This window comes from Aspergillus aculeatinus, assembly GCF_003184765.1.
Source record: "Aspergillus aculeatinus CBS 121060 unplaced genomic scaffold BO66scaffold_25, whole genome shotgun sequence".
In the NCBI taxonomy this organism is placed as follows: domain Eukaryota; kingdom Fungi; phylum Ascomycota; class Eurotiomycetes; order Eurotiales; family Aspergillaceae; genus Aspergillus; species Aspergillus aculeatinus.
The window spans coordinates 32,226-57,864 of record NW_020291494.1 but is presented as its reverse complement, the minus strand read 5'-3'; the positions used below and the strand labels follow the sequence as shown (position 1 = coordinate 57,864).

At 46.7% G+C, this 25,639-nt stretch overlaps 9 protein-coding genes across 9 annotated transcripts; 4 read left to right on the top strand and 5 right to left on the bottom strand.

Annotated features, from left to right (window-relative positions):
* Positions 1–586: 586 nt before the first annotated feature.
* Positions 587–1,447, top strand: BO66DRAFT_428901 (uncharacterized protein; the record flags this gene model as incomplete). Its single annotated transcript, XM_025650427.1, has 1 exon — positions 587–1,447. One exon carries the CDS (start codon positions 587–589, stop codon positions 1,445–1,447), a length of 861 nt encoding a protein of 286 aa, XP_025503723.1.
* A 934-nt stretch (positions 1,448–2,381) lies between these two features.
* BO66DRAFT_451771 (uncharacterized protein) lies at positions 2,382–3,302 on the top strand (the record flags this gene model as incomplete). The annotated part of the gene is made up of 1 exon (XM_025651882.1): positions 2,382–3,302. The coding sequence occupies one exon, from the start codon at positions 2,382–2,384 to the stop codon at positions 3,300–3,302; it is 921 nt and encodes a 306-aa protein (XP_025503722.1).
* A 798-nt stretch (positions 3,303–4,100) lies between these two features.
* On the bottom strand, positions 4,101–4,529 carry BO66DRAFT_438602 (uncharacterized protein; the record flags this gene model as incomplete). Its single annotated transcript, XM_025651070.1, has 3 exons — positions 4,101–4,191; positions 4,280–4,329; positions 4,404–4,529. 3 exons carry the CDS (start codon positions 4,527–4,529, stop codon positions 4,101–4,103), a joined length of 267 nt encoding a protein of 88 aa, XP_025503721.1.
* Positions 4,530–5,221: 692 nt separating this feature from the next.
* Positions 5,222–8,258, bottom strand: BO66DRAFT_451769 (terpene synthase family protein; the record flags this gene model as incomplete). The annotated part of the gene is made up of 4 exons (XM_025651881.1): positions 5,222–6,859; positions 6,922–7,208; positions 7,282–7,387; positions 7,449–8,258. 4 exons carry the CDS (start codon positions 8,256–8,258, stop codon positions 5,222–5,224), a joined length of 2,841 nt encoding a protein of 946 aa, XP_025503720.1.
* A 931-nt stretch (positions 8,259–9,189) lies between these two features.
* BO66DRAFT_323441 (putative cytochrome P450 oxygenase) lies at positions 9,190–11,072 on the top strand (the record flags this gene model as incomplete). Its single annotated transcript, XM_025643803.1, has 5 exons — positions 9,190–9,430; positions 9,524–10,392; positions 10,495–10,602; positions 10,663–10,829; positions 10,898–11,072. The coding sequence occupies 5 exons, from the start codon at positions 9,190–9,192 to the stop codon at positions 11,070–11,072; spliced, it is 1,560 nt and encodes a 519-aa protein (XP_025503719.1).
* Positions 11,073–11,602: 530 nt separating this feature from the next.
* On the top strand, positions 11,603–12,424 carry BO66DRAFT_323303 (sulfotransferase family protein; the record flags this gene model as incomplete). The annotated part of the gene is made up of 1 exon (XM_025643798.1): positions 11,603–12,424. One exon carries the CDS (start codon positions 11,603–11,605, stop codon positions 12,422–12,424), a length of 822 nt encoding a protein of 273 aa, XP_025503718.1.
* A 1,795-nt stretch (positions 12,425–14,219) lies between these two features.
* Positions 14,220–15,366, bottom strand: BO66DRAFT_451767 (zinc-dependent alcohol dehydrogenase family protein; the record flags this gene model as incomplete). Its single annotated transcript, XM_025651880.1, has 3 exons — positions 14,220–14,749; positions 14,841–15,048; positions 15,088–15,366. The coding sequence occupies 3 exons, from the start codon at positions 15,364–15,366 to the stop codon at positions 14,220–14,222; spliced, it is 1,017 nt and encodes a 338-aa protein (XP_025503717.1).
* Positions 15,367–16,693: 1,327 nt separating this feature from the next.
* Positions 16,694–17,444, bottom strand: BO66DRAFT_438597 (uncharacterized protein; the record flags this gene model as incomplete). Its single annotated transcript, XM_025651069.1, has 2 exons — positions 16,694–17,091; positions 17,162–17,444. 2 exons carry the CDS (start codon positions 17,442–17,444, stop codon positions 16,694–16,696), a joined length of 681 nt encoding a protein of 226 aa, XP_025503716.1.
* A 2,421-nt stretch (positions 17,445–19,865) lies between these two features.
* On the bottom strand, positions 19,866–21,480 carry BO66DRAFT_411558 (PLP-dependent transferase; the record flags this gene model as incomplete). The annotated part of the gene is made up of 5 exons (XM_025649297.1): positions 19,866–20,511; positions 20,561–20,619; positions 20,681–20,800; positions 20,962–21,182; positions 21,381–21,480. The coding sequence occupies 5 exons, from the start codon at positions 21,478–21,480 to the stop codon at positions 19,866–19,868; spliced, it is 1,146 nt and encodes a 381-aa protein (XP_025503715.1).
* Positions 21,481–25,639: the final 4,159 nt, after the last annotated feature.

Sequence of the window (25,639 nt, the reverse complement as noted above, 5' to 3'; positions counted from 1 at the left end):
GCTCAGGGGCCTGGTTTTCTTTTTCTTTCTTTCTTTGCCTATGGATGGGTGACCAATCATTGAATTAGTCAGCTGTCTGACCTACCAATCGGAATTTCCGGGTGCTGGGGTCTCCAAGAAGTCTCCAAGAAGGCCGCTAGGAAAGATGTGTGGTACGCTGGAGGGTGGAGAGCCCAAACACCTCCAATCATCTCCACCTCACTCGATATAGATATTTGACTGTGCGCTGGTCGGGCGCAATGAAAATGATATATCTCTGGCAAGCTGTTGCAGTCATGGAATGCAAAATCATAGGTTCCGATGTAAGCTTCAACTGCCGCCATTCCCCTCTTCGGAATGTTCTTCCGCCTTCCCAAGAGTAGTGACGAAACAAACACGCGCACGCGATAATGATGCTTGCAACCTAAAAAACTAAGGCAGGGTGAGTCATTTTTCGGACCTCAGTGGTCAAGTATTACTGACTTTGTAAGTCAAGCTGAACTGCAACTAAATTTCTCGCAAACTGTCTTGCAGGACTTGCAATTTTCCAAGTCGTTGAATCAGCAAGCGGGATCGCACACCTCTGTCTCCACTGAGATTACCAATCATGCCTACTCTTAGGAGAAGCAAACGCCTCAAGAACTGTGAGGATGACTCTGAAAATGAGATACCCCGCCGTCTAAGAACGCCCGATATATTCCTTGTCCCCGAAACCTTGGAAGCTATTCTTCTGCGTCTGGACATGCACACATTGCTGATATCAGCTCGGGTCTGTGCTACGTGGAATGCTCTCATCAAAAGCTCTCGCAGGATCCAGCAGGCCCTGTTCTACATTCCCATCGACACAGACACCAGAAAGACCCGTCGCAAAACAAGGAAGAACCCTCTGGTGATGGACAAGATATGGTTCGAATTCATCTTTGTAGGACTCAACTCGCGTCGGAGACATGGTGCGTGGCACTGCCCCTCTATTGCATCGGAGAAGAGAGAAAGGGCATACTTGCGCCCCGAGGCAAGCTGGCGGCGGATGCTCCTTCAGCAACCTCCCACCTCGATCGTCCGCTTCTGGAACCCCGAGTGCCTTTGGGGTCCCTATTGGCATAATCTGCCCAAAGATCAGATGGTCAAAACTGGGGCCGAGTGGACACCGGACGGAGACTATCTCCGCATGGAGAACGTTGCATATGAGGTCTACACAGGAGCGATCTCGGCAGGGCCCCTGCCTTTCCTATGCTGGGCAGATGCCGAGGCCCTGAGAAAGGTCATGCGCAAGTCCAAGCGACGCAAGCAGGTACGCCGCGATCGTACTCTCAAGCGCTATCTTCGGAGGTTCGATCTCACCATCAACACGGAATGCCCCGATTTCTGGCCGATTGTCTGGATTGAAGACCATCCGGTACCTGTAAGAGATTTTCGTCAGTTCTGTGAAACAAGGGATGTCAAGTTGTTGGTAGCCGATCCCCGTTAAATGGAGACTATGATTCCGTCTCAACCTTTGCGTATCCTGCTTCTCTCGTGCCTGATCCATCTATGTTCTTTTCAACCTGCTTATGCTTTTGTTATATCTGGAGACGAGTTTTTCTAGGTCATATTTCGCCAAGGAAACATTGCTATATTCAAACGCTTCTCTTCTCGCATTTGTTATTTGTAAAGGTCGAGTCAGAAGGGGGGCATGCCTGCTGAGATATGTGGCTGGTTTCTGTTCAACAGACTGATGCACCAGCTGAGTGCTCGTGGCTGGTGTAACTTTACTAGGTAGTTATCAGCGCTGAAGTCAAACAAGCTCGGACTACTTTTGCACGTGGAGCGGAATCAGCGATAACTTACACGGGGCCGAGGCTATGGAAACGACGCTCGCTTGCCGACTCCCGCACTGAGCTAAACAGTCAAAAGTTGCGTACAAGAATAGGTTGGTAGCTGGACATATAAGGATAAGATCCTAACTTTATTCAGCAAAAACATACAACAGAAGGGATTCGCTGGTGGTCACCCACCCAACTACTAACCTCCCGGCGTGTGGCTTAAGTACGGCTGAGCGGACGGGAAGCCCTGTTTTCCACACCCTGTGGTCGTATGTGCGTGCCTACCAACATGAAGACATACAGGTGTAGTGTAACCGCCTACCTTTGTGTGAATCTACTATGCCAATCCCTTATGCTATATGCATGCGAGTCATCTGGCCGTAAATGTTCGTGTTGATCGTAATTGCGGAGGAAGACACCCGCTCCGAAGGCCGTCGCGCCCGTGGTTCGGTTGCTTGGCCTAGATCACGGAGCAACAGAACTATACGAGCAATGGGGCAATGTGTGTATAAAGAACCCTGCTCAGGCCTTGTCGCCTAATCCGCCCTTCCTGCAATTCATTCAGGCCATGGCAAGGCTATACCATCCATACCAAGCAACATGATCTCACAAGCCTTTCTCTTCGGTATCACTCTCACCATCCTCCTCACCACCCTCCCCACCGAATCTACAGCCCAAGCAGGCACCAAACTCCCGCCTTGCACCAACGCCCAAATCCTGCAAGGCGACAAAGCCACCCTAGCCCACTGCGAGTGCGTCAAGGGCGACCAAAAATGCAGCACGCAGTGTCCCGTCGGCTCTGCGCACGTCGGATCGCCTTGCCCTACCAACCTCCTCACGCAACTCCACCTCAACGATTGCGCGCACCACTGCCAGGCGGACACGAACCACGTCTGCTCCTCCTGCGGGGTGTGGTTCCACTCGCTCTGCACGTGTCTGCAGACGGGCACCTGCGTGCAGCAATACACAAACCCGGCGCCCGGCGCGGCCTACTGGGTGAAGACACCGGGTGGGGACCTAGCGACCGTCACGGTCCCCATCGCGGATATCCTCGCGCTGGAGGCCGAGCACCCCAAGCTGGCAGCGGAAGGGTGGGATTTCGGGCAGTCGTCGGCGCTGGCGGTCTCGAACCCTGCGACGCAGGCCCTGGCCGTCAACTCCGTGCACTCCATCACTCACAACCAGATCCACATGCACCTGTGTCCGCTGAACCGCGACATGCAGAGGCTGCTGACGCGCCTCGTCACGCCGAAGACCCCCCTCTCTCAATTCAAAAGCCGCCAGCCGGTGCGGCTGACGCCGCAGTTTGGTGGTGCGCTCATGTACTGTCAGGCGGCGCAGGGCAAGAATCAGCCGATCTCCGGGAAGATCATGTCTGACAATATCAAGGCGGTGCGGGATGACAAGAGCCTCTGCGATTATGAGGTTGGCGCGGCGGTGATGAGGGACTCGAATGGCATTTCCTGGGGTTGTGTCACTGCCGATCGTCTTAGTACGGAGTATAAACGCTTCTGCGCTTGAGTTTGGATTGAAAGCAGGATTCTTATGAGATAGGCCCGTTGCCGATGCGGTTGGCTTTATCTATCAAGGTTGTGCTTCTCGAAAATTAGATGCTTTGGCAATAAGCATGTATTAAGCTTTACTGTAGCAAGAAGGCAATTTCTTTTTTCTTCTTTCATTCTTTAACTTGCGCCAACATCAGCAAAGACTTCTTCTGATACATGTTTTCACATTCTATATCGCGCGTCGTGGCACGGCGTGAAGTCAAGATGCCTTTAGGTGACAGGGCTTATACATTTCCCCGCCCCAGGAGCGAACCACAAATCCTCTCCCACCATAACTGGCACCCTCAAGCACAATGAAAAAGGGGGTTGAGATGGATTACCATACAAAGAAATAAGCTTAGTGGGTACAGAAAGACTGACTAGCTCGCCACTGGAGAAAAGAAAAGCAAGAATGAGCTGAAGCCAGAGTAATGCGGTTGAGGAGGTCACGGAGATGATGGACAAGGTAAGGCTGTAGGAGGAACCCGGGATTGAATGAGATATACTATGGCTTAGTATTTCCGGATGTTGATGGCTGCGAGGTGATATCCCCGTGGAGCTGGTATAGGTGGTGTGCATCTCTAGAGTCACTTCTCTAATTTACAGCATGACTACTGAATGCTTGAGAGGACACCACGAATGGTAGGAGTGGAAGTAGGGATACAAATTTGATATTAATTATTAATTATGAGAACGAGTGACCAAGATGAAAAAAGTTGAAGCAGGCGTGTCATGTAATAGCCACGCCAAACGCCTTGTTCCAAGACAATATTCCTCAGGGACCTGCGGCAGGGGCAGCAGGACCGGCAGGGGCAGCGGCACCCTTCGTGTCAGCCAATGGCACCCTGTAACTGCAGATGCAGCGACTGCACGGTTCCAAGCATTAGTATTTGAAACCTAGCGAGATCTACCCATCGGGCGGGTCTATAGAAAGATTGGAAAGGAAGGTCTTACAGGTCCTCCGTCCCACCGCATTGCCCACTAAGGGCATTGGCGTTGAGACACTATAGTAGGCGCATCAGCATTGGCTTGGGAAACAGGACATACATGCGAGACAGAGAAAGTTCAAAAAACATACCTGGGTGTTACATGTCGCGTCGTTGCAGAAGAGTCGTTTGTCCAACTGATTGGCACCAGCGTTGAGGGAGGAGGCGGTGGCTGCGGCGCACAGCAGAGCGAAGGTGACAATGGAGGAGAACTGCATGATGAAGGTGGAGGTATGAGAGTATTGCTGGTGATGGAGTGTCTTCTGGCGAGCAGTGGAAGAATTGAAGGCTTGGAGTGTGATGAGATGATTTGTGTAGAAAGACACCTCGAGGGTGATGCAGTGGGATTTTATACTTCGGTTTGCCCCTAACTACCACCGGCGCACACGGCGGTGTCACCAAGATCAACATCCATTGTTTGCCTTTTGCTTCTCATAGAGTACCTGACTGCGGTGATAAAGGTCTATCACTTCAAAGCTTCACGCCACATTTCATAGTGTAGGAATACAACCATGTGATCTTCAATTCATGGTTCCCAATTCGGGGACCATCAAAAGGTGTGACTACTATGTGAGTTCTAGTAATACAAAACTGAACCCAGATCGGGTGGTAGCTTCCATCAAAGTCCTGTCATCAACGATCAGCAATTTGAACTAATAGTTACTGCAAGAATCTGAAGGGGGAAAATATGATGATGCTGCAGACATGGCTCCCGTACAATCCTACATGTCATACCCCTGGGTGATCCCTAACAGCAGACAGTGACATCTGTCATATGAGACAGGACCCACATAACCACAGGCAGCGTGCATACCTCCTGATATTGTCAAGATATACTCTAATAAAAATATGTCACAACAATGATCGACTTGGTACACGAACCAACAATCCGACTTCTTCTTCGAACCTTTCACATCACCGTGGTAGACCCAAACTGATACATCACACACGTCTCCGAATATATTTCACAGCACAGGTAATACATCTGTAGGTAGAGCGACAGCCGGCGACGACCGGAAACCTCCAAGATCTGCACCAAGTCCTCCAGGCATCGTACCGTACAGCCGTGTTCGTACTCAGCCAGCAGCCGCAACTGCGTCTGCACATCTCCGTCAGCCTGCAGGCTTTGCGGCGACGAGAACTCCGGAAAGTCGAGTGAGTTGAGGTTTGCGGCGCGGCGGTCGCGCTCGATGCTACCCAGGTCATTCCACAGCCTGCCTTCCACCGAGATCTGCCGCCACAGCTTCGCGGCCAGGTACTTTTCTCGGACAGTGGGGAAGACATCCCCCTTTTCTTCGGACCCAAGCTTACACACCAGGGACTTGGAGACCACTGCACTCTTGACGTCGTGTACGGCAGAGGTGTGTAGCCAGGTGAAAAAGCTCTGGCCGCTCGTCACAGGGGTGGTGGCAGACTCGCGGCTGTCTGGATGCTTCTGGTCATGACCGTTTGTGGTATTGATGCTGAGCGATCTATGCGCTTTGGCTTGTTGTATGGCAGCCATCGTCGCCAAGCTGACCTCTTGTCGCAGATCGCGTCGATCAGCAGGACTTGGCTTGGTCGTGGCGAGGTTCACGTCCAGAACAAAGCGGAACCAGATAGCCAGGTTGTGCTGGACATTGCTGAGTACACTTCTGGACTTCCCATTCGTTTCAGGGGTAGGTCTAGCGTGAGAGGAGCGATCTTGGCAAAGACCATTTGTGCCATGGCACAGCTGCTCAATGTAGTCAACTATGGTCTCAGAGGCCGACTCAGGCAGAGCCACCAGATCCCTTTCCATCAAGTCATCCTCCTGGAAAATCCCAACGGAAAGTTCGACCATACTGTAGACGATGCGGGTGCTCAACAGATACTCAGGGCGGGAATTATTGGCCAACGTCCAAAAACAGGCAGCGAACTTGATGTATTTCTCGCCAAGAGCGTTGCCGGTGGAGAATACATCCAGGTCCTTCAGCTTGTAGCTGAACAGGAGAGCTTCGACCACGGACGCCTCAACCACCCACTGTGGCGTTTTCATCTGCGACGGCAATCGCGCGAAGAATTCAGTCATTTTGCGCACCGTGGCAGCCGGAATGCCAACGAGCAATGATGGTATTACGGCAACTTTGTTGCCAGGGGTCTCAGTGTTCCCAGCTGTCACGGCTGCCATGATGTACGAGTCTGACACCGTTGGAATGGCATACAAGGTCTTGTCTAGCCAAAGCTGATCGTCTGTCGAGCAGCGCTTGTCTCTGGATAGGATAAACCCAATGCCTCGCCTGACGGCATCATTGAGCTCGCTGGAGATCCTCTCAGTCAAACTAAAAGATGCCACGCTCTTCAGTATAAGGAGACCATAGGCCGTCTCTTCCGCAGAGGCTGCGCTGCCCCAGGACCCGTCCTGATTCTGAGTGCGGAGCGTTCGGATCACAGCCTGGAACAGCGTGATCGGGATGTGGAATTTCATCAGATCATCGGGCAAGGCAGCTAGGTCGCCGGCACTCCAGCGCTGCAGGTAAGACATCAGGGCTTCGCACATCAGCATCGTCGGGTAAAACGATGAGATGTTCTAGAAGACCTTCGGTTAATCATAACTCGGATTTTCGCATCTCCACCAGTCGTGTGATGTACCCATTTATCACGAGGCATCCGATCGCACTTGAACCATTCTTCGCACAGGTAGCGAACACACTTCTCAATTTGAGGCTGGTAGCGGTCATCGGTGGAGAGCAGCACCAGAGCGGTTAGGACGTTGGCATTGGTGCTGATGCTCTTGTGCGTCTCGTATGAGTACGTTGCGAAATGAGTTTCACGTTCAAATCGATCGACCAATACTTGCGGTGAGTAGTGCTTTCCTTGGAGCATCAGAGCGACCAAGGCCTTAGCGGTGTCATCGGCATCAGGGCATGCTTTGGGGACTATTGGCAGGCAGAGACATTAGCAAGGGACAACGCGGCGATAATCTACCTTCGGTCCAGGTGGTCACCCTACCGAAGCCTACGAGTCCGTGTTGTTTGATTTCTGCTTCAATCGACTCGCCAGTCCGCTGTAGATCAGCGGCGGGCGCAATACCGTTGCGCAGCAGATTCGTGGTCACCTTGGCTGAATCAGTATCTTGTTCTATCAACACTCATGATTGTGGGCGAGAAGCGACATACCCACGCCCACTCAAACACCGTGGTCGGATACCCAGCTGCCACTAGTCCCGATCCCAGACCCACGCCGTTGGAGATCGCGCGCCGAATATAATCCTCGGCCTCGTTATCCCATACGGGGCTATACATCAAATATGCAGATGTCGCAGATGGTGAGCCCAGCATGCTGCCCAGGACTTTGTGCCGGGCTAGCCCACCGAAGTCGATCTTTTCGACCAGAGCTTCTAACGAGTGCAAAAGGGAGGACTGCGGACCGCTGAAGATGAGATCCAGATTAATCTTGGACAGTTTCTTTGCCTGCAGCTTGACGAGGTTCGTCCGGTTGAAGTCAAAGGTGTGACCCTCTGCCTCCAGCAGGTCCAGCATGGCCGGGAGTCGTAGTTCGAAGCTCACGGGTAGAATGCATGTGACTGTCAGCTCGTTGAGATCTTGCAAAGCCGCATCGAGAAATCGTTTTGCTTTGAGGATCAGTGAGTTGAGCTCCTGTGCATCGACCTCCCCTTGATTTGCGGCGTGCCTTTGCAGGGCCAGGAGAGCCGCCAAAGTGTTGGCAATGGTATCTAATCTGGCGATGGAACTACCCCACGAACCATCAAGCTCTTGGAGCTGCAGAAGAGTCGAAAAGGCTTCCGGAAACGCCCAGATTGTTGCACCTTCCTCGGTCGGCTTTCTGACAAGTGAGACCCATGCAGTGTCGTAGATGTTGCCGGACATTGTACCGAGTCCATAGGTGGGATGATGCGAGTTTGCAAAACTCTCGAATAAGCATTGGTTTTTCGTCTCGATCGATGTGGCCACAGCATTGTCACGCATCGTGTCGGATAGATGCCTCGAGGAGGTATTGATGAAAAGGAAAACCGAAAGGTAGGTGGCCGACTAAAGCTGGCGAAGGCGATGCAGTGCTCTAGCCACAGCTTAAATGTATTGAATGTTTATGTGAACCGAGGACATGATTCAGCTATAGAACATCGGCTTAGCAGGGCTGACAGAGTAACCCAGCTATGGCTCGATTGGGCTCAAAATTACCTGCCAAGCGCAACATGTAGCCGCCAGAGCTTTGAGGGCACCAAAGAGGGTCTGATCGGCAAATACTTTCCGTTTTGGGAACCATCTCGTCGATAAATATGATTCCTCAGACTAGAGTCAATTGCATTGCATATCCAGACATTGGACTGGCCTGAACAAAGGTTCAGTAGCACAGGCAAGGTTTCCTATCGATCCACAGAGAGAAGATGAATTCACGAGGCTAGTGCGACAAGACCGACTCCAGATGGCTTGCAGCTATTTTTACGCAGTCTACCGGTACTACATTATGCGCGTGACCAGGTTAAATGTGTCGGAGACAGCGGCCCCCATTTGAACCCTTAGCTGGATTGTGGCCGATGTCGATCCTCCTAATCCGGCAATCCGGACACTTTCCAGGGGGTCCCATGTCACATCGAGCCCTAAGTAACATACATTCATGCAGAATCTGACACCCCAAATCCTCACCCCCTTACTTGCAGTCTGCAGTCATTGCCACTACCCAGTGCAATGTGATACACCTTATCCTGCTGATATTTCTCCCGTCTGCGCCTTCTCCTTGACAGCTTGAAAAGATGGGGTGCTCGTTGCCTCTCTGCCACCGCCACTCCCCCAACATATCCTCAGCTGTAGGTCAAATATAATACTTTGTGTCCTGTATGGCAAGTGCTTCTTAGAATGATCTGCCTTCCCTCCCTGTCCGCTCATCAACAAACAAAGGATGGATTTAGTCTCAATGATTGATATCTTGACCCCTATCAGGGGGCACGTGGCTCTGAGTGGCACGATCCTGTTACTCGTTGCCTTCATTCTGCGCAGTATATACCGCCTGTATTTCGACCCGCTGCATCATATTCCCGGCCCAAAGCTAGCCGCGATCTCCCATCTGTACGAGTTTTACTACGATGTCATCCGCGATGGCATGTTCGTGTGGGAAATCGAAAGGATGCACCAGAGATACGGTAACGTGAATCTCCTTTGTGTGGGAAGCATCGGCCTTTTCACCCGGCGTGCACAGCCCCTCTGTTCCTAACACGTTACGATCATAATGATAGGACCCATCGTGCGAATCAATCCCCGCGAGGTGCACATCAAAGATCCTTCTTTCCACGACGAGATCTATGCTCCGGCCACGGGGATGCGGGACAAGGATCCCAAGTCCGTCCACATCTTCAGTGCCCCCGAGGCGATGGTCTCCACCGTGGGACATCACACGCACCGGATGCGCCGACGGATCCTCACCTCGTTCTTCTCGCGACGGGCGATCGAGGGAATCGAGCCGACGATCCAGGCGTCGCTCCAAAAATTCCTGAACGCCCTCACCATTGCCCACAGAGAGGAGAGAGTGCTCGAACTCATCGACCGACTGCAGGCGCTGACCGGCGACCTCATCACGCAGTATGCATACGGCAACAGCTACGAGCTCCAAGCGGAGGAAAACATCGGCAAGGGAATCGTCAAGGTGGTCCAGGAGGGGACCGACCAGATCCACCTGCAGCGGTTCTTCCCCTTGATGGGCACTCTCCTACGCCTGATTCCCTCGTGGTTCATGGCGCGGGTCTTTCCCGCCCGAGCCCGGGTCTATGATCTGCTGGAGGGGGTGCGAGAACAGTCTGTGGCCGCGCTGGAATCGAGAAGCACTGTCCAGGAGCCCGGCGGTGCCGCCAAAGCGATCACCATGTTTCATGCTCTGACCGATCCAGAGGTTCCACCGGAAGAACGGACGCTGCAGCGCCTCGCGGATGAAGGACTGGTGCTGTTTGCCGCTGGCACCGAGACGACGGCGACGACGCTCTCTGTGGCCATCTTCCATGTTCTGAATGATCCAGCAATCTTGAGCAAACTCCGCTCTGAACTCAAACAAATCATGCCCACTCCGCACCACCCGGTTACATGGCGCCAGCTTGAGAAGCTGCCATACTTGGTATGTACTGTCCCTTTTATGATCGGACTCAGGCTACTCCATCTGGTCCATTCGAGAAGAAAGGCCCCTTTCTGATTGAATTGACCGTTTTATGTGGTGCAGACAGCAGTTATTCATGAAGCTCTCCGCTTTTCCGGAATCGTGATGCGGCAACAGAGGATCTCGCCGATAGAGGTACTGAGGTATAAGGACTGCGTCATTCCACCAGGGGTAAGACGTACCCAACCCATTTAGCTACCTCTTGACCACTGGCTCACGCAAGCAACATAGACACCTGTCAGCACGATCGCATACTTCGTCCACAACGATCCCACCCTGTTCCCAGATCCGGACAGGTTCTACCCGGAACGATGGATCCTCGCCGCGGAGCGGAAAGACGGTCTTTTGCGCTACCTGGTGACATTTGGCAGAGGCAATCGGGCCTGTCTGGGGATGAAGTATGTTAATCTACTCCCTCTCGGGGTGTCTCATTAGCGGCTAACCTTCCACCTCCGTGGCACGACAGCCTGGCCTACGCGGAAATGTACAATGTCTTGGCTACGGTGATTCGTCGATTTGATCTGGAACTCTACGAGACTACGAGGGAAGATGTCCGCTTTGTGCGGGACAAACTGCTACCGCGGGGCAGGGATGGGCCATGGCGTGTGCGAGTCAAGGTGGCTGGCATTGTTGAAGAATAGATGGTCTTCTACTCCCTTACTGTGGGTGCAGTCTACTCTATAGTGTATTGGAAATAGTGAGGGGGTCGAGAAGGAGTCATAGAGGCATAGTACTTGGGTCGTAAGTTGTAGATCAAAAGTACATGGGTAACGCCACGAGTAGATGATCTCCTAGCTATGGGGTTTACCTCCACGGTAGAAAGACCCGTATTGAATAAGAAGAAGGGACAACGATGCTGTTGCATACCGCCAAATGCATTTCGCGAAGTCTACACCGACTAACCTTGTGCGCAACTCTGCAGACATCATCCACCCACACCTGCGTCAGTCATGCTGGAGTTACAGACGGGTCACATCGTTGCCCGTGCTATCTTGAGACGGTGGGTTAAAAACCTGACTGGCAAAACACCCCTGGCCAGCCCGCCTCTCCCCCTTGCGTCAGAATCCATTAGGGTTGAGGATTTTATAAGTGGTTTCGGCGCTCACACCACCCGCATAGTTTTACCCTCAACCTCTACCCCATCCCACACATCAGCCCCACCCCGAGCACAATGGGCCAAACGGCCTCAGCACCGCGACCAGGAACACAGCTCCAAGTGATCGGAGCAGGCCTGCCTCGCACAGGGACCGCCTCATTCAGCGCGGCGTTAAGCATCCTCCTCGACGGCCCCATCTACCACGGCGGCACGCAACTCACCCGCGGGCCACCGGGCGAGCTGAAAGCCTGGATCCGGATCCTCCGTTGCTGGCTAGCTGGCGGGGAGCAGCAGCGTGGGGAATGTCAACGCCTTCTCCGGCATCAGCTCGACGGCTATGCGGCCATCACCGACGCACCGGGCTGCCAGCTCCTCCCCGAGCTGATGGCGCTCTACCCTGACGCCAAGGTCATCTGCACGGTGCGCGACCCGGTTTCCTGGGAGAAGAGCATGGCGCAGGTGCACAGCTTCACGCGTCTGGGATGTCTCAAGCTCCTCCTCTTTCCACTGCCGGGAATGCGACACTTCGTGGACTTCACCTGGCTGCTGCGCCGGCAGTGGTGCCGGCTCTACGCGGACGATCAGAGACTGACCTCCGTCCAGCAAGTCAGCGGCACGCTGATCCACCGTGGCATCTACGAGCGGCATATTGCCTGGATCGAAGCGAACGTCCCCGCCGACCGCGTGGTGTTCGTCGACGTGCGCGACGGGTGGGAGCCGCTGTGTCGCGCGCTGGGGAAGGAGGTCCCTCCAGGTATTCCCTTCCCGCGGATCAACGATGCGGATGCGATTGCGCGCACCGGGCGCGAGTACATCCGTCGCGCGATGGTGCGGTGGGTTGGACTTCTAGGTATCGTTGGCACCGTGGTTCTTCTGGTTGGGCGATGGAGGGGTTGAATGTGTTTTACGAGGGAGGAGAGCTCGATGGTGAGGGCAGGGCAGCGGTGGGGACTGATATTTGATATACAATAGATCGCCTTAAGGTCCATTTAACAAGTCAAATTGCACTGGGCAGCAGGCCGATAAATGCCTCTGTACCAGGGTAAACCCCCTGTGCACTAGAAACCACCGCCAGAACATGACCCATTCAGCTTCAAGGAATAGAACAGCCCGGCCATGCCTGTCTACGGACCGCTCTGTGCATCCTGTGCATCCCGTGCCTGCGCTGTTCGGTCTCAAAACTCAAGACGCCCAGCCTGCCGTGCTGTCGGGGTGAGGTAGTCGACCGCTTAGGCCTTCAGCAGTGTCCTCGCCCCTACGCTTGAGGATGTTCAGCAGCTCCAGGTCAGTCCGGTTTGAGTGGATAGTATGAATCCCGAAAGGCAACTCACGGACATGTTTTATGCTCATGTGTCGGCTTGCAGTATAAGGATGTCTTGGCGCATTCAAAAGATTGTGCCGGGGAGGTCCGCTACCGTGACACGGCCACAGCGGGGTATGGATTGGCTCTGCGTATAAGTTCTGGACTTCCAGCAAGGGAGCGGAACCAATGCCTGGTGTATTCCCGATCGCATGAGTCAGGCACCTATGCAAAACCAGCCTCGCAGTTTTGTCTAGCCCGATCCAGAGGTATTTTCATCCAGGCGGACACGGCCAGGGTGTCACACCGTGTCACGCCAATACAAGTCCAGCCCCTGGCCACGATAGCAATCTGGAAGCTCCTCCACAATCTCGTCAACACGATAGCCTTGCTTGCGGAATGGATATTTTGCGTGACACGAAAGATGCTATGGGCGACCGGCTTGCCGCGACGAAGCCTGGGGTAGTGTGGGTATCAAAGAATCTCGTTCGGGGCTTTTAGTGCGGACTAGGTTCTCCTCCTAGGTTAATATAGTCAAGTAGCTTACAGCAAAGAAGCGGTTCGCAGGGGGTTCCCAATGCCCCTGATGCTTTCAGCCGGCTCGGACGTTCTTCGCAGCCACTTATTGACTGCCAGCAGCAGTTTGTGTTCAAATGATTTTCCTCTCCCGACAAGCAGCCATTATAAGGTGTATGAACGATATATGCAAGGGCAATTGTCAAAGGCGTGGTGATTGTTTTATGGTTTCTTGAGGACAACTTGGAACGAGCGACAAATGTCCTCTGTCCCTTTCGGCTCCAGTAGTTTCTGGGTGGTCTGACTGACGGCAAAGGTGACAGTGAATGTGGATCTCTGAGTCAACCAAGAGTGGTAACAATAAAATTAGTACGGCCACTCAAACAGTGTGCGGATTCCAGATGCTTGAGCCTTGCCGGGGGCGGAGCTCGGTGGAATCACGGTCAAGTTTGAGCAGGCATCAAGCTTGATGACCACGGTCTGACCTGTTAGATTGCATGACATTATAATCAATTGTGGGATGACAGCCGTCATCATGCACAGCTCCCGCCTCCCCCCGCGGGATGAACCCGTGAATTCGTGAGATCTCTAACTTGCATGGTGCAAGTCTTTTAGGGTAGGAAGCGTGAAGAACGTGCAATTCGAGGCTACCGAGGGAGACTAACTACATCCATCCTATTCACCGAGTATTCTAGCATTGCATTTTTTCCAATTTAGGCACTGTACATTTCTGTGGCCCAGATGACTTGCACAAGCGGTCGATATTGATCTAAATGCCCTCGTCAATCAGTATATATGTAAAGCGGTTCAGCGCATGCTTGATTTCTCCCATTTAGGGGAAGCTCTATGTACACTTACTGGGCCATTCCCACCATCCTAATCAAGAGTGATGCAGATCTTTCCAATGCCCTCACCCAAGGCGAGCTCCTTATACGCAGCCACAACCTCCTCGCGCGTGAACCTGAACACCTTCTCGACCGGGAGCTGCAACCTGACTCGATCAACGAAGGTGACCAGGTCCTCCAGCATGTACTTGGGGCCGATGAGGATGCCGCGCACGACTGCCGCTTTACCGAGCGCCATCAGGGGCACGTTGGGCATCTTGGCCGCATCGTACTGGGCCAGATAGCCAATGACGCTGATCACGCCCCCATACGCAATCGCCCGGAGACTCTGCTCGATGGTGCCGACGCCGCCGATCTCGATAATGTGGTCGATTCCCTGCTCGCCGACCAGCTCAAGGGCCCGGGCCGCCCATGCTGGGTATTCCGTATAATTGATGCAGTGGTCCGGAGAGTACTTGGCCTTGACCGCGGCGAGCTTCGCTTCGCTCGAGGAGGTGACGATCGTGGTTGCGCCGGCAGCCTTGGCGATCGCCAACGCGGTCAGTGCGACGCCTCCGGTGCCTATACGTTGAGTGAGTTTTGTGAGTTAGGTGTCCGCAATGAGGGTTTAATGGGTAAGGAACTGGAAGCAAAGCGCAAGGGAAAAGCTCACCCTGCACCAACACAGTTTGCCCCGGCTTTAGCGGCACATTACCAAATAATCCATTCCACGCGGTGACACCGGCGCACACCAGCGAAGCAAGCTCTGCATAACCCTGGCGTGCGCTGGTAGGAACTTTGACGACACTGGCGGCGGGGCGCACCACATACTCGGCCAAGGGACCGTCGATGTACCCGCCCTGGCAGGTCAGCCAGCTCTTCTGCGCCCCTTAGAAGTGACTCGTGTTGAAGCCGATGACCACGCGGTCGCCCTGAGTCAGATCGCCCACTCCTTCGCCAACAGCGACGATATCGCCTGCCCCGTCCGAGCAAGGGATCAGGTTGTCCGTCACGGGGAACGGGTACTGTCCCGTCGCGACCTGCAGGTCGCGTGAGTTCAGAGCGACCGCGCGGATCTTGATGAGGACTTCATGGCGGCCGACCTCCGGGATCGCTTCGTCACATTCGACCAGATCGTCGAACGAGGTGCGTTTGGGGAAGCGGAAGACTCTGTGGCGCTGCTGTTGATCGTGAGGCATTGTGAGGTTGCTGGCGGTAACTGGTTGTAAAGAGGGATTTCGTGGATCGGAGGCGAGGGTTGTTGCTGGTTGAACTATTTGACGCAGACTGAGGGGGAATTGACTGGAGTCAGAGAATTAAATTCAGGACGGTTGAACCAACTGCAAAAAATATAGTTGACTGCTAGATACCCTACTACTCCACCATCTGTCGATGATAAATCGAGATCGAAGGAGTCGCCTATCAACCCTACTTTCTCCACCCACCGTCCTCGGAGGGCTGACTGGCCGGCTTGGGAGACGGGGTTGGGGGTGGAGGGGATTCTCCTGGTGCATTCCATGGCCGACCCGCCTCCGTCTTGTAGCTATCGAGATTGCTGGTAAGAAAGGAATCCTCTTTACTTGAGTCGCTCAGTGCGCTCTGTGGGCCCTCGCTTTAGGAAGAGGATCCCGATGTTGGGGGGGCGTAGCTGATTTGATGATGGATGTATTCTAAATATCATTCTGCAATACTAACACCATCCTCCTTCCATGCGTTGAATCGTATCAATCATACACACGCCACCTCGTCACAGAAAATTGACAAGACCTGCTTGGCATTTCGGAGATGCTTGGGGGTGCTTTGGAGGCTCTGTGGACGTGCTGGAGGCTGAGGTGGGCCTATTGCGAGCACCTCCAACTGCACCTCCAGCTTGCCAAGCCCTGGAAGAGAAATGGCAAGACGAAGCTGTTCGTGTTCTGCTGCTGCCTTGGTATTTTCCGCAAGCAAACACATATAAGTCTCCGACTCATAAGCAAGCTTTACTGTTGAGAGTGCTCGACTTCGAGGAGACAGATACCTCCAAGCACAGCCAGGCCTCCATTTCACGAAGCCCACTCACCGTATGGATCATTATACACAGGACCTATAGAGGGTAGACTCGAAGAACATGGGATATCCTGCCAAATCTGAGAAACTGTATACAGTGGCTGACCACAACAAAGAACCCTCGCCATTATCTCTTTCACACATTTGAAGTACACTGACCGATGACACTGACCGATGAAAGCCAGAGCACTCCACCATCAAACATCTTCTTAATATCCGCCACCCAAGCCACAGCACAATCGGCATGGCCATATTGAACAGCATATGAAAGGGCACCGTCCACAAAACTGTATACAGGAACTTGGGCGCCATGACGGTCCAAACCACGGCCTCGTCACTAAGCAGGTAGCATGCTCCCATCGCGCCAAGAAGACCATACGCCACAAAGACTGTCCGAAGTCCCAGGTGCTCGCAAATGCCACTATGACCACTGTGTTCTCCCTGCCCGGTCGCGCCCAACAATCATAATCCATTCCCACTCTACCAGATCGGACCAGCGTAATTGCTGCAGAAGGTATGCACGGGACTGAGCAGCCAGTGGTGGGCTTGAAGTCCGTTGAAACCCTCGGTGTATCGGAGCGCTGCGATCGTGTTCGCGTTCGCGTTGCCGAAGGCGAAGAATGCGCTGTGGGTGAACAGGACGATGGAGAAGCAAAGTTGAAAGGAGCTGAGGTTGGCAGCCGAAGACACTGTATGATATGAAGACGGGGTCAGAGACATGTGTGTCAGGGAGATTACATTCGCCTCGGGACAACGCCGATACGCACCGATCCACTCGAGCTGAATTCGGTAGATCAGAAGAAGCGGGATATTGCCGGGGATAGTCTGCATGAACAAGTACAGCTTCAGGACTTCAAGTAGAGCGGGGAGTTCGGCCGCTGGAAGAGGGCCAGTATTAGCGGCAGTCCCAACAATCGCCGATAGGGCAAAATGCCCCTGTCAACTCACCATTTACGCTCTTCAGCGACGCTTCTTGGGCGCAAGAGCGCAGGACCACGTAGCCGCTCCCTACAGCTAGACTAACGAAAATCAATTGAGCCATCCGCGTTAGGGGAAGCTGCTCCAGAATAATGCCCTGCAGCCATTCAGGAGCGCGGTCGATGAGACCCGGGCCAGCCCGGGCTGCAGAGGCGAACTTGAACAAAAAGACGGCCAGGAGTATTGCTCGGTGAGCGAATACAAGAAGTGGTTTTTCTCGAGCGTCACGAGTGACATTCCTCCTACGGTGCATTGTGAATGTGTAGGAGGTGTGGAGGAGGGTCACTGCAATCAGAAACCAAAGACAAAGGGGACGTCCGTCGAAGAGATTTTGGATGCTGTATATTTTCTCGGCTGCGTCCCGATCATGGATATTCCACCGCTGCGACAGTATATGCAAGAGAAGGGTGGTGCAATTACCGAGGCCTAGCATGTAGGAAGAGCGGCCGGTAGTGAAGACTACCCAGCCCATCCATACAGTAGAACCCCAGAACCAAAAGAGATGCTCTTTCTCCACGGGAGATGGAAACAGTAAAGTAAGGCCGTGGCCCAGATGAAACAGATTCACGACTAAGAAGTTCTTGCTCGGCGGAGGAATTGACTTGCAACCCAGGCAAGCACTAGTGCGATCACGGCAATGGCAATGCCATAGTGGAGAAGAGAGACTTGCATGTTTCCGGCAGTCGCATCTTTTAGTTTATTCTGAAGCTCTTTGCTCACCTAAAACGTCTCTCAGTTGTATCAGTCATGCATGTTGCGCGTCTGCCACCGGGGAATAGATTTGTTACCAGAGAAAGCTCTCCTAGGCTCCTTTCTTTGAGAGACTCGTGTGGTACACCATGCCAGTCAAGGTTGATGTCGCAAGCAGCCATCCCGGTATCAGGTTCGCAAGATAACGCTCGAAGATGCTCGAGATTCTCAAGAACAAGATTGACTTGATCCGTGGAGTCCCTCCACAGATCAAGAAGTTGGGGAATGAAGACCCCAATGCTAGCGGAAGGTATAGGAACACCCAGCAACCCTGCCATGGTAGGTACAATATCGACCTGCTGCATGACAGTGTAGTAGTCAAAGGCACCAGCGGTGGGTACTGCAGGTGATTCATAGCTTCGATTGAGCGACTTGAAATGGGGCGAGATGAACATCATTGCGGCCGACACTTCAGGGTCCGAGGCACCGCCATGACCCCCCCACCAATCCATCCCATGGTCGCCTCCAACCACGAAAAGTGTCGAGTCCAGATGAGCCTCCGTCTCGAGAGCTTCATAGGTCTCTCGAATGATAGCATCCATCTGACGTTGCTTGGGTGCCATGAATTCACTGTCCGCGCCACCCATATGGCCGACGTGGTCAATGCCGGGAAAGTGAAGGACCAGTGCGCTCCAGTCATCTCGCTGAAGCTCCATCATGGCATTGGCGGACACGTTCAGGTCTGGTGAATCAATGTCCTGTGCGGGTTTCAGCGATCTACCAGTCATTCGATGTGTCCTTTCCCTCTGGCGTTCAGCGGAAGAAGAGGTGGGCTCTTGGGCCTTCGAGACTCACTGGGACGAATAACGGCGAGATAGGACACCCTCGGTCAAAGACCTCGGGAAATAGCTGTACCCACGTGTCGTCGTCGTAGAAGAGCAGGCTTCCCCTTCCAGCAGCTTTCAGGTGCCCCAACCACGTATCTGTAGATTCGGGCGTGCCGGGTCCGTCATCAGCGTTGTGAAAGACGTCCAAGAACATGGAGGCTGAGACGACAGTCATCGCCTTTATACATGCCCTAGTCAGACTTGGCGAGCCCGTTTTCATAGTAAAAGGCATGGCTGCGCCGGAGCGGATTAGACTTGGGTATCATATCAGCTCCGGTGGTTTACGGATTCGGCGACGGATCATTACATACCTTTGCGTGAATTCGAACTGAGAATGTGGGCTGTAAACAAGGTCACTGTATCCTTTTGGCTTAGTATCAGGTGTTAGGGTCGAAAGTAGTCGCTGGCATCTGTTTCGAAACCCACCTGCGGAGCGCATCAATCATCGAAAACACCACTTTCTCGAAGGGGGCTTCTTGGTCAAAAGGGCGCCTGTCTAGCGGTACTTTTTTTGCCTATGAGGGGGGCATGGGCCGCAAAAATCCCATGGTGAACACAATAGCAGACGCAATTATCAGTCCATTGGCGAGGAGGAGAAGAGCTCCACGGGAACGCCAGCCCATCGCGTCAAACAGACTCAAAGGAGCAAGAGACAATAGACAACTACGGTGATGCTGATAGGTGATCTTCAGAGTCGAATGCTTCTACAATTCGATCTTTCTGAGTGGGAAGCTGTATATTCATTGGTGTTGACTATCGGCATGACCGACATGTAAACCGAGCATACGGAGTGCTGCGTCAAAGCTTTCCTGAGGGCTCGAGAGCTTGATATGCTCAACCAAAACATTGGGAAATTCGTGAAGAGCGAGTTACTAAGTAGTTACAACACCGGACACCGTAGTGAAAACTGTTCCTGGCGGAAAACATGAGTTCTGATGGCTCTCATTCTGCAGTACTTCTCATAATATGACCTATCTGGCACAATACGAGCATTGGGTGAATGCGGTAAATGAGCCGTTGATCCCCGCCATCTACGATCTGATGAAAAGTTCTCTCCCTACTCCGTACAGCTTTCCATCTAGTCGAGTTTCTGTTCATCAATACAGGGGCTGCTGTACGTCTTGTGCTCCGCAGCGTACTACGTCGTCCAGTTTCCACCTCGGTGGGACAGGGTTTCCATCCGACAACGGCTTAGTTATACTGCGCAGCCCACCCCCAACGCCACTGGAAAACTTCAACCTTAGAATGTCTCCAATCTCATCGCACGCTGCCAAGACACGGTTGAGGTCCTCCAGATTATGCGCCGCAGAAACACAAAATCGCACTCGACACAGCTCGAGCGGAACGGCGGGGAACGGAACCACCACCACCGAGATCCCGCGGGCGAGCATCATCTGTGAGAACGCGGGCATCTTGCCTGGATTATACAGTATCAACGGAATGACTGGGGAGTCGTCGTTCCCATAGACGATGAGCCCAAGTCGCTTGAGACCGAGGCGCAGGTAACGAGAATTGAAGGCCAGGCGCTGCAATCGTTCTTCCTTCTGACCCGGCAGTAGCTCACCAGTCAGAATCCGAAACGAAGCGGAGATCTGCGCCAACAGAGCTGGGGCTATGGCTTCACTGTACAGCACGCCCGCATTCACAGCGCGGAGCTTGCGCACGGTCTCTCCATCCGCTGCGATATATCCTCCGATGGCGCCAAATGATTTTGTCAAATTTCCCATTAGGATGTCTACCTCCCTCGGATCAATGCCAAAGTAGTCGCAGGGAATGCGCCTCATCTACAAACAGGTGGAATGTGTACCCCCGCTTCAACGCCGTGATGTCTGGAAGGTTGCAGAAGGTTCCCTCCATCAAATATAGACCTTTAAATGAAAAACAATTTGAATTGAAGGATAATTCAATTTACCTTTAGGTCGACCACGACCAGAATCTTCCTCCAGGGACGATAGCCACCACTGCTGCCGGGATCGGTCGTGGTGGCGGGCTGTCCCTGTGAGATAGCCTCCCGCAACCTCTCCTCCAGGGCCTGCATGTTGTTTTGTCAGGACGTCACGATCGATGCGCCGAAAAGGCGAGCCCCGAACCGTAGGGAGGCATGGTTGAGCTCATCTGAGAGAATGAGGCAGCCCGGCCCAACCAATGCAGGGAAGATGGTTGCGTTGGTGTGCCAAACCGCGCGGAAAAGACGATGGACGCTTCCTTGCGCACGAACCCGGCCACCAGCTGCTCGACCTCGATGTGGAGATCCAGACCCCCGATATCAGCCCGGGCGCCGCCTGCGCTGACGCCATACGGGCGAATCGTCGCTTCGACCTGATCCGCGCATGTCCCCTTGAACTGAGCAAAACCCAGGTAATTATAGGATCCCAGGTTCAGGGTCTGGATGCGCGCACCGAGATTGCCCACGCCTGTTGCGTGGCAGTATGGAAACATATCACGTTCTTCCTTCCTGTGCAGGAGATTGTAAAGTCCTTGCATCGAGATGAATATCCTCCAACCACCTTTTCTCGGCAACATTTGGGAGCATTTGGAATCCTCAAGTAGCGATCTAATTACCAAACATCAGCCTGATTGAATAGAACCTTGAAGTGTTGAAATTATCTTACGCAATATGAAAGGAGTGAAACATAAATAGCTTGCTCCGTTGTAGCGCACTTTGCGACGCGATACAACATCATTCAAGGCCCGCATGATTTCCTCCTCCATGGGGGTACCTCGGTCAAGATGGTGGATTTGCAAGACGTCGATGTAGGTACCTAGCCATTCCACACTTCGTTCGTCAGCGTCAAAAATATGTTTCCGGGATAGACCTGTGGAGGCCCGGCCTTCTATTGGCTGGGCAACTTACCATCTTCGGCCGGCAATTAGATAGATATTTAAATAGCTAGAATTTATCTCTTTTTATACTCTTCTTAGATTATAGGATTTTTTTGTTTATTATTTTTTGAAGTATTAATTCCATTAATATTTTATTAAGAAATCTTCTATTTATTAAAATTATATTATCTATAATATTTTTTTTACTTTTTCTAATTTTTAGATTCTTATATATATTAAGTAAGTATTATAGCCAGCTGAGTAATAGTCTAAATACTTTTAATATGTATTAAATATAAAAAATTACAAAATTAGAGATAAAAATGTTATTAGAGTGGCTAGTATCATGGTACAGATCTAATACACCTATTCTATCTGTCTGATCTATTTTATTTTTTTAATTTTTATAATCTTACTGCTTTTTCTAACTGTTTTATATATAATATATAGAACTTCTTAATCTTTTATTTATTTCTAGTTCTATTTATAGCTCTTTAAGCTATATCTTATTTATAAATCTAAAAATAATCTAATCTAGTAGCTAGTAAAAAATCTAAAAAACTAGTTATAAAAAATTATTTAATTAGAATTATTATTTTTATTATTTAGCTTAACTAAGACTAAACACCAGTCTGCTTTTTAATATTATATAGCTTCTATTCTTAGAAATAATAATTTAATAAGATACTAGTAATCTTATAACCTCCGGCTGTACTAAATAATTTAAAAGAATTCGTCTAATATCTTAATAAATATTTTAAAAATAGTATTATTACTATAATTAGATCTATATATATATTATAAAAATCTAAAATCAACTAGCTATTTAAGAGATGCTTCTAATTATTTAAACCAAATAATTTTAATAAAAAAAGATACTTTTAATTAGAGTGGCTTAATCTGACTGTTATATCTTAATCTTAATCTAATTATAACTGTACAGCCAGATTAAGATATGAAAAATTTTTAATTATATAATTAAAATTACATTAAAATATAACTATTATTTTAATTATTTATATTTATTAATTAGAAAAATCAGATATAGCAGATAGATTATTAATTATAGATTAATTAATAATATATATATTATTTTTATATATATTATATATAAAATATAATAAATTCTTAATTATAATATAATAATATTTTTGAAATTTAACTAATTTATTTTATCTATTTTATCTATTTTTTTTAAAAATATATTATACTTTGTAAAATACTTTTGTAAAATCTAATATGAAAAAATAATATTTAATATTAAATTAATAAATTAATAATTTTGTACTACTTTTTATACTGTTTAGAATAATAATTATAATTTTTATTAAAAACCAGACTTTTTATATTTTTTAAACCAGATTTATAATTTTATTTATAAAAACTAAACTTTTTATATTCTTTAAACCGGATTTATAGTTTTATTTTTAAAAATAAGACTTTTTATATTCTTAAAACTAAGTTTATAATTTTATTTATAAAAACCATATTTTTTATATTTTTTAAACTAGTTTTACACTTTTATTTAGGAAATTAGATTTTTTATATTCTCCGAACCAAATCTATAGTATTATTTATAAAAATTAAACTTTATTTTATTAACCTAATCTATTATAAAATAAATAAAAAATATTCTATTTTTATTAAAATCTACTATTATTAATATTTGTAGTATAGTCTTTTTATATAATTTTAATAATATATTTATTTTATATTATTTTTTATATTATTTAAGATAATAATTATATTAATATCAAAATTATAAAAACTAGATTTTTATTTTTATTCAAATATATATAATATTTAAAAATTCTGGTAGGTCCAGTTCTTTTAATTTTAGTAATAATCTATTTTTAGAATTATTTTCAAAATTATTTATGTTTTTATTTTTATTAATATAAAAAATATTAATTATTGTATTCTTTTTTTATTCTTCTAGTATAAAAATAATTAAATCTAAATTGAAATTATTAAAAATATTCTTATATTTTTTACTAACTATAAAGTAATTAATATATATTTAAAACATAATTATTTTAATTATATTAAAATAAAATCAGCTTTAACAATAATAATAAATATTTTAAAGGTTATTAAATAAATATTTAATACTAATATTATTAATTATGATTAAAAAAATCTTTAACTCTTTAATAAAAAATAAAAAACTAATCTTAATAAAACTTCTAATAGATAAAAATATTAATATAAATTAGAATATTTTATAATATTTAAAATAAGATTAACATAACTTAAAATATTTTATGAAATTATTTATTTTTAATATTTAAATATATTTTTAGTTTTTTAAATATTTTTATTATAGATTAGAGTCTTTGATATTTAAAAATATTATAAAAAATTTTATTTAAATCTAATAAAAAGCTAAAGATTATTAATAATATATTAATAATTAAATTTTAATTATAATAAAAATATAATAATTTTTTAAAATAAGTTTAGTACTTCTTATACCAGTTAATATTATTATTTCATTATAAATTTTTTAAATTTTTTAAATTTTAACATTAAATTAAAAATAACTATAATAATATAAATATAGTTTTTTATTTAATAGATATAATAATAGTATTTTTAAAGTTTTTAGTATATATTTTATAAAGTTTTTAAATTTTTTTTTAGAATATCTGTTTTTATACTAGTTAATTAATTAAATAATCTAAATAATTAAAAAAATTGTTAGAAGTATTATACACTTTTATAAATAATAGGTCTATTATTTTCAAATAAATAGAATATAAAAAAATATAAAAACTTAAAAAAATATTCTATCTATTTTTATTTAATTATAATAAAATAAAAATAATAAATATTATTATAATTATAGTACTAAATAAAGCTTTAAATGAGTTAATAAAATTTAAATATTTAATAAATTATAAAATAAAATAAATTTTAATAAATTTTATAATTAAAAAAATAAAAAACTAAACTAGATTTAAATTATTAAATAAGCTAAAAGTTTTTATAATATTAAAACCTTATATTTATAAATTATATAATTTTCCGAATCTAAATCTAAAAATTAGTATAATTAATAAAAAGATTTTAAAAATTATTTATAAAAGATTTATATAAATAATTTTTAAAAATAATTTATATTAGTTTTTTATTAACAGCTTCTAAAATTAGAAGTTATTTATATTAGTTTTTTATACATAGTTTCTAAAATATATTTTTTTAAAAATTTTAAAAATATTAAAAAAAGCTTTAAAATCTTTATTATTGTTTCTTTATATATATTTAATAATATTATCTAAGATTTTAATCTCGAGTTTTTATAGTAGATTATTAACTATAAACTAAATTATATAAATAAAATAAAAAATATAATATTAGTTTTAAATAATCTTTAAAAACTTAAAATTAATTAAAATATTATAAAGCTAAGTATTCTAACTAAACTAAATCTAAAATTTAAATAAGATTATATTAAATATTAAACTATTATTACTAATATTATTAATTATTATATTTAATAATTAATAGAAAAGATTATATTTATATAAAACTAATAAAATAATTATAATTAGATTTTTATTAGTATAAAATTGAAATATTAATGAAAGATTTAATAAAATTTTATAATAATTTATATCTTTTATTCAAAAATATTTAATTAAAATAAAAAAATATTGTTTAATTAGAGCTGGTTTAGTTGTTTATCATATTTAATATATATTTTATATCTAAAAGTTTTAATAATAACTATATATATATTTCTTTAAATAATTGTAAAAAATATTCTCTAATCTATACTTAATCAAAAGAATTTAGCTTTTAGTAAAAAAATGAAATAATTAAATTAATTCATTATTTAAATTAATTGTATTTAATTAATTAAAAAAATAGATAATAAATAATTATAAAATATAAAATTTAATTTTACAAACTTTATTTATTCCAGACTATAGAAGTATAAAAGAAAATAAAAATTAAAAGAAATTTATTTTTTAAAAAAAAAAGTTTTTATAATAATTTTATATTTAATATTTAAATAATTATTTATTTAGATATAATTTATAAT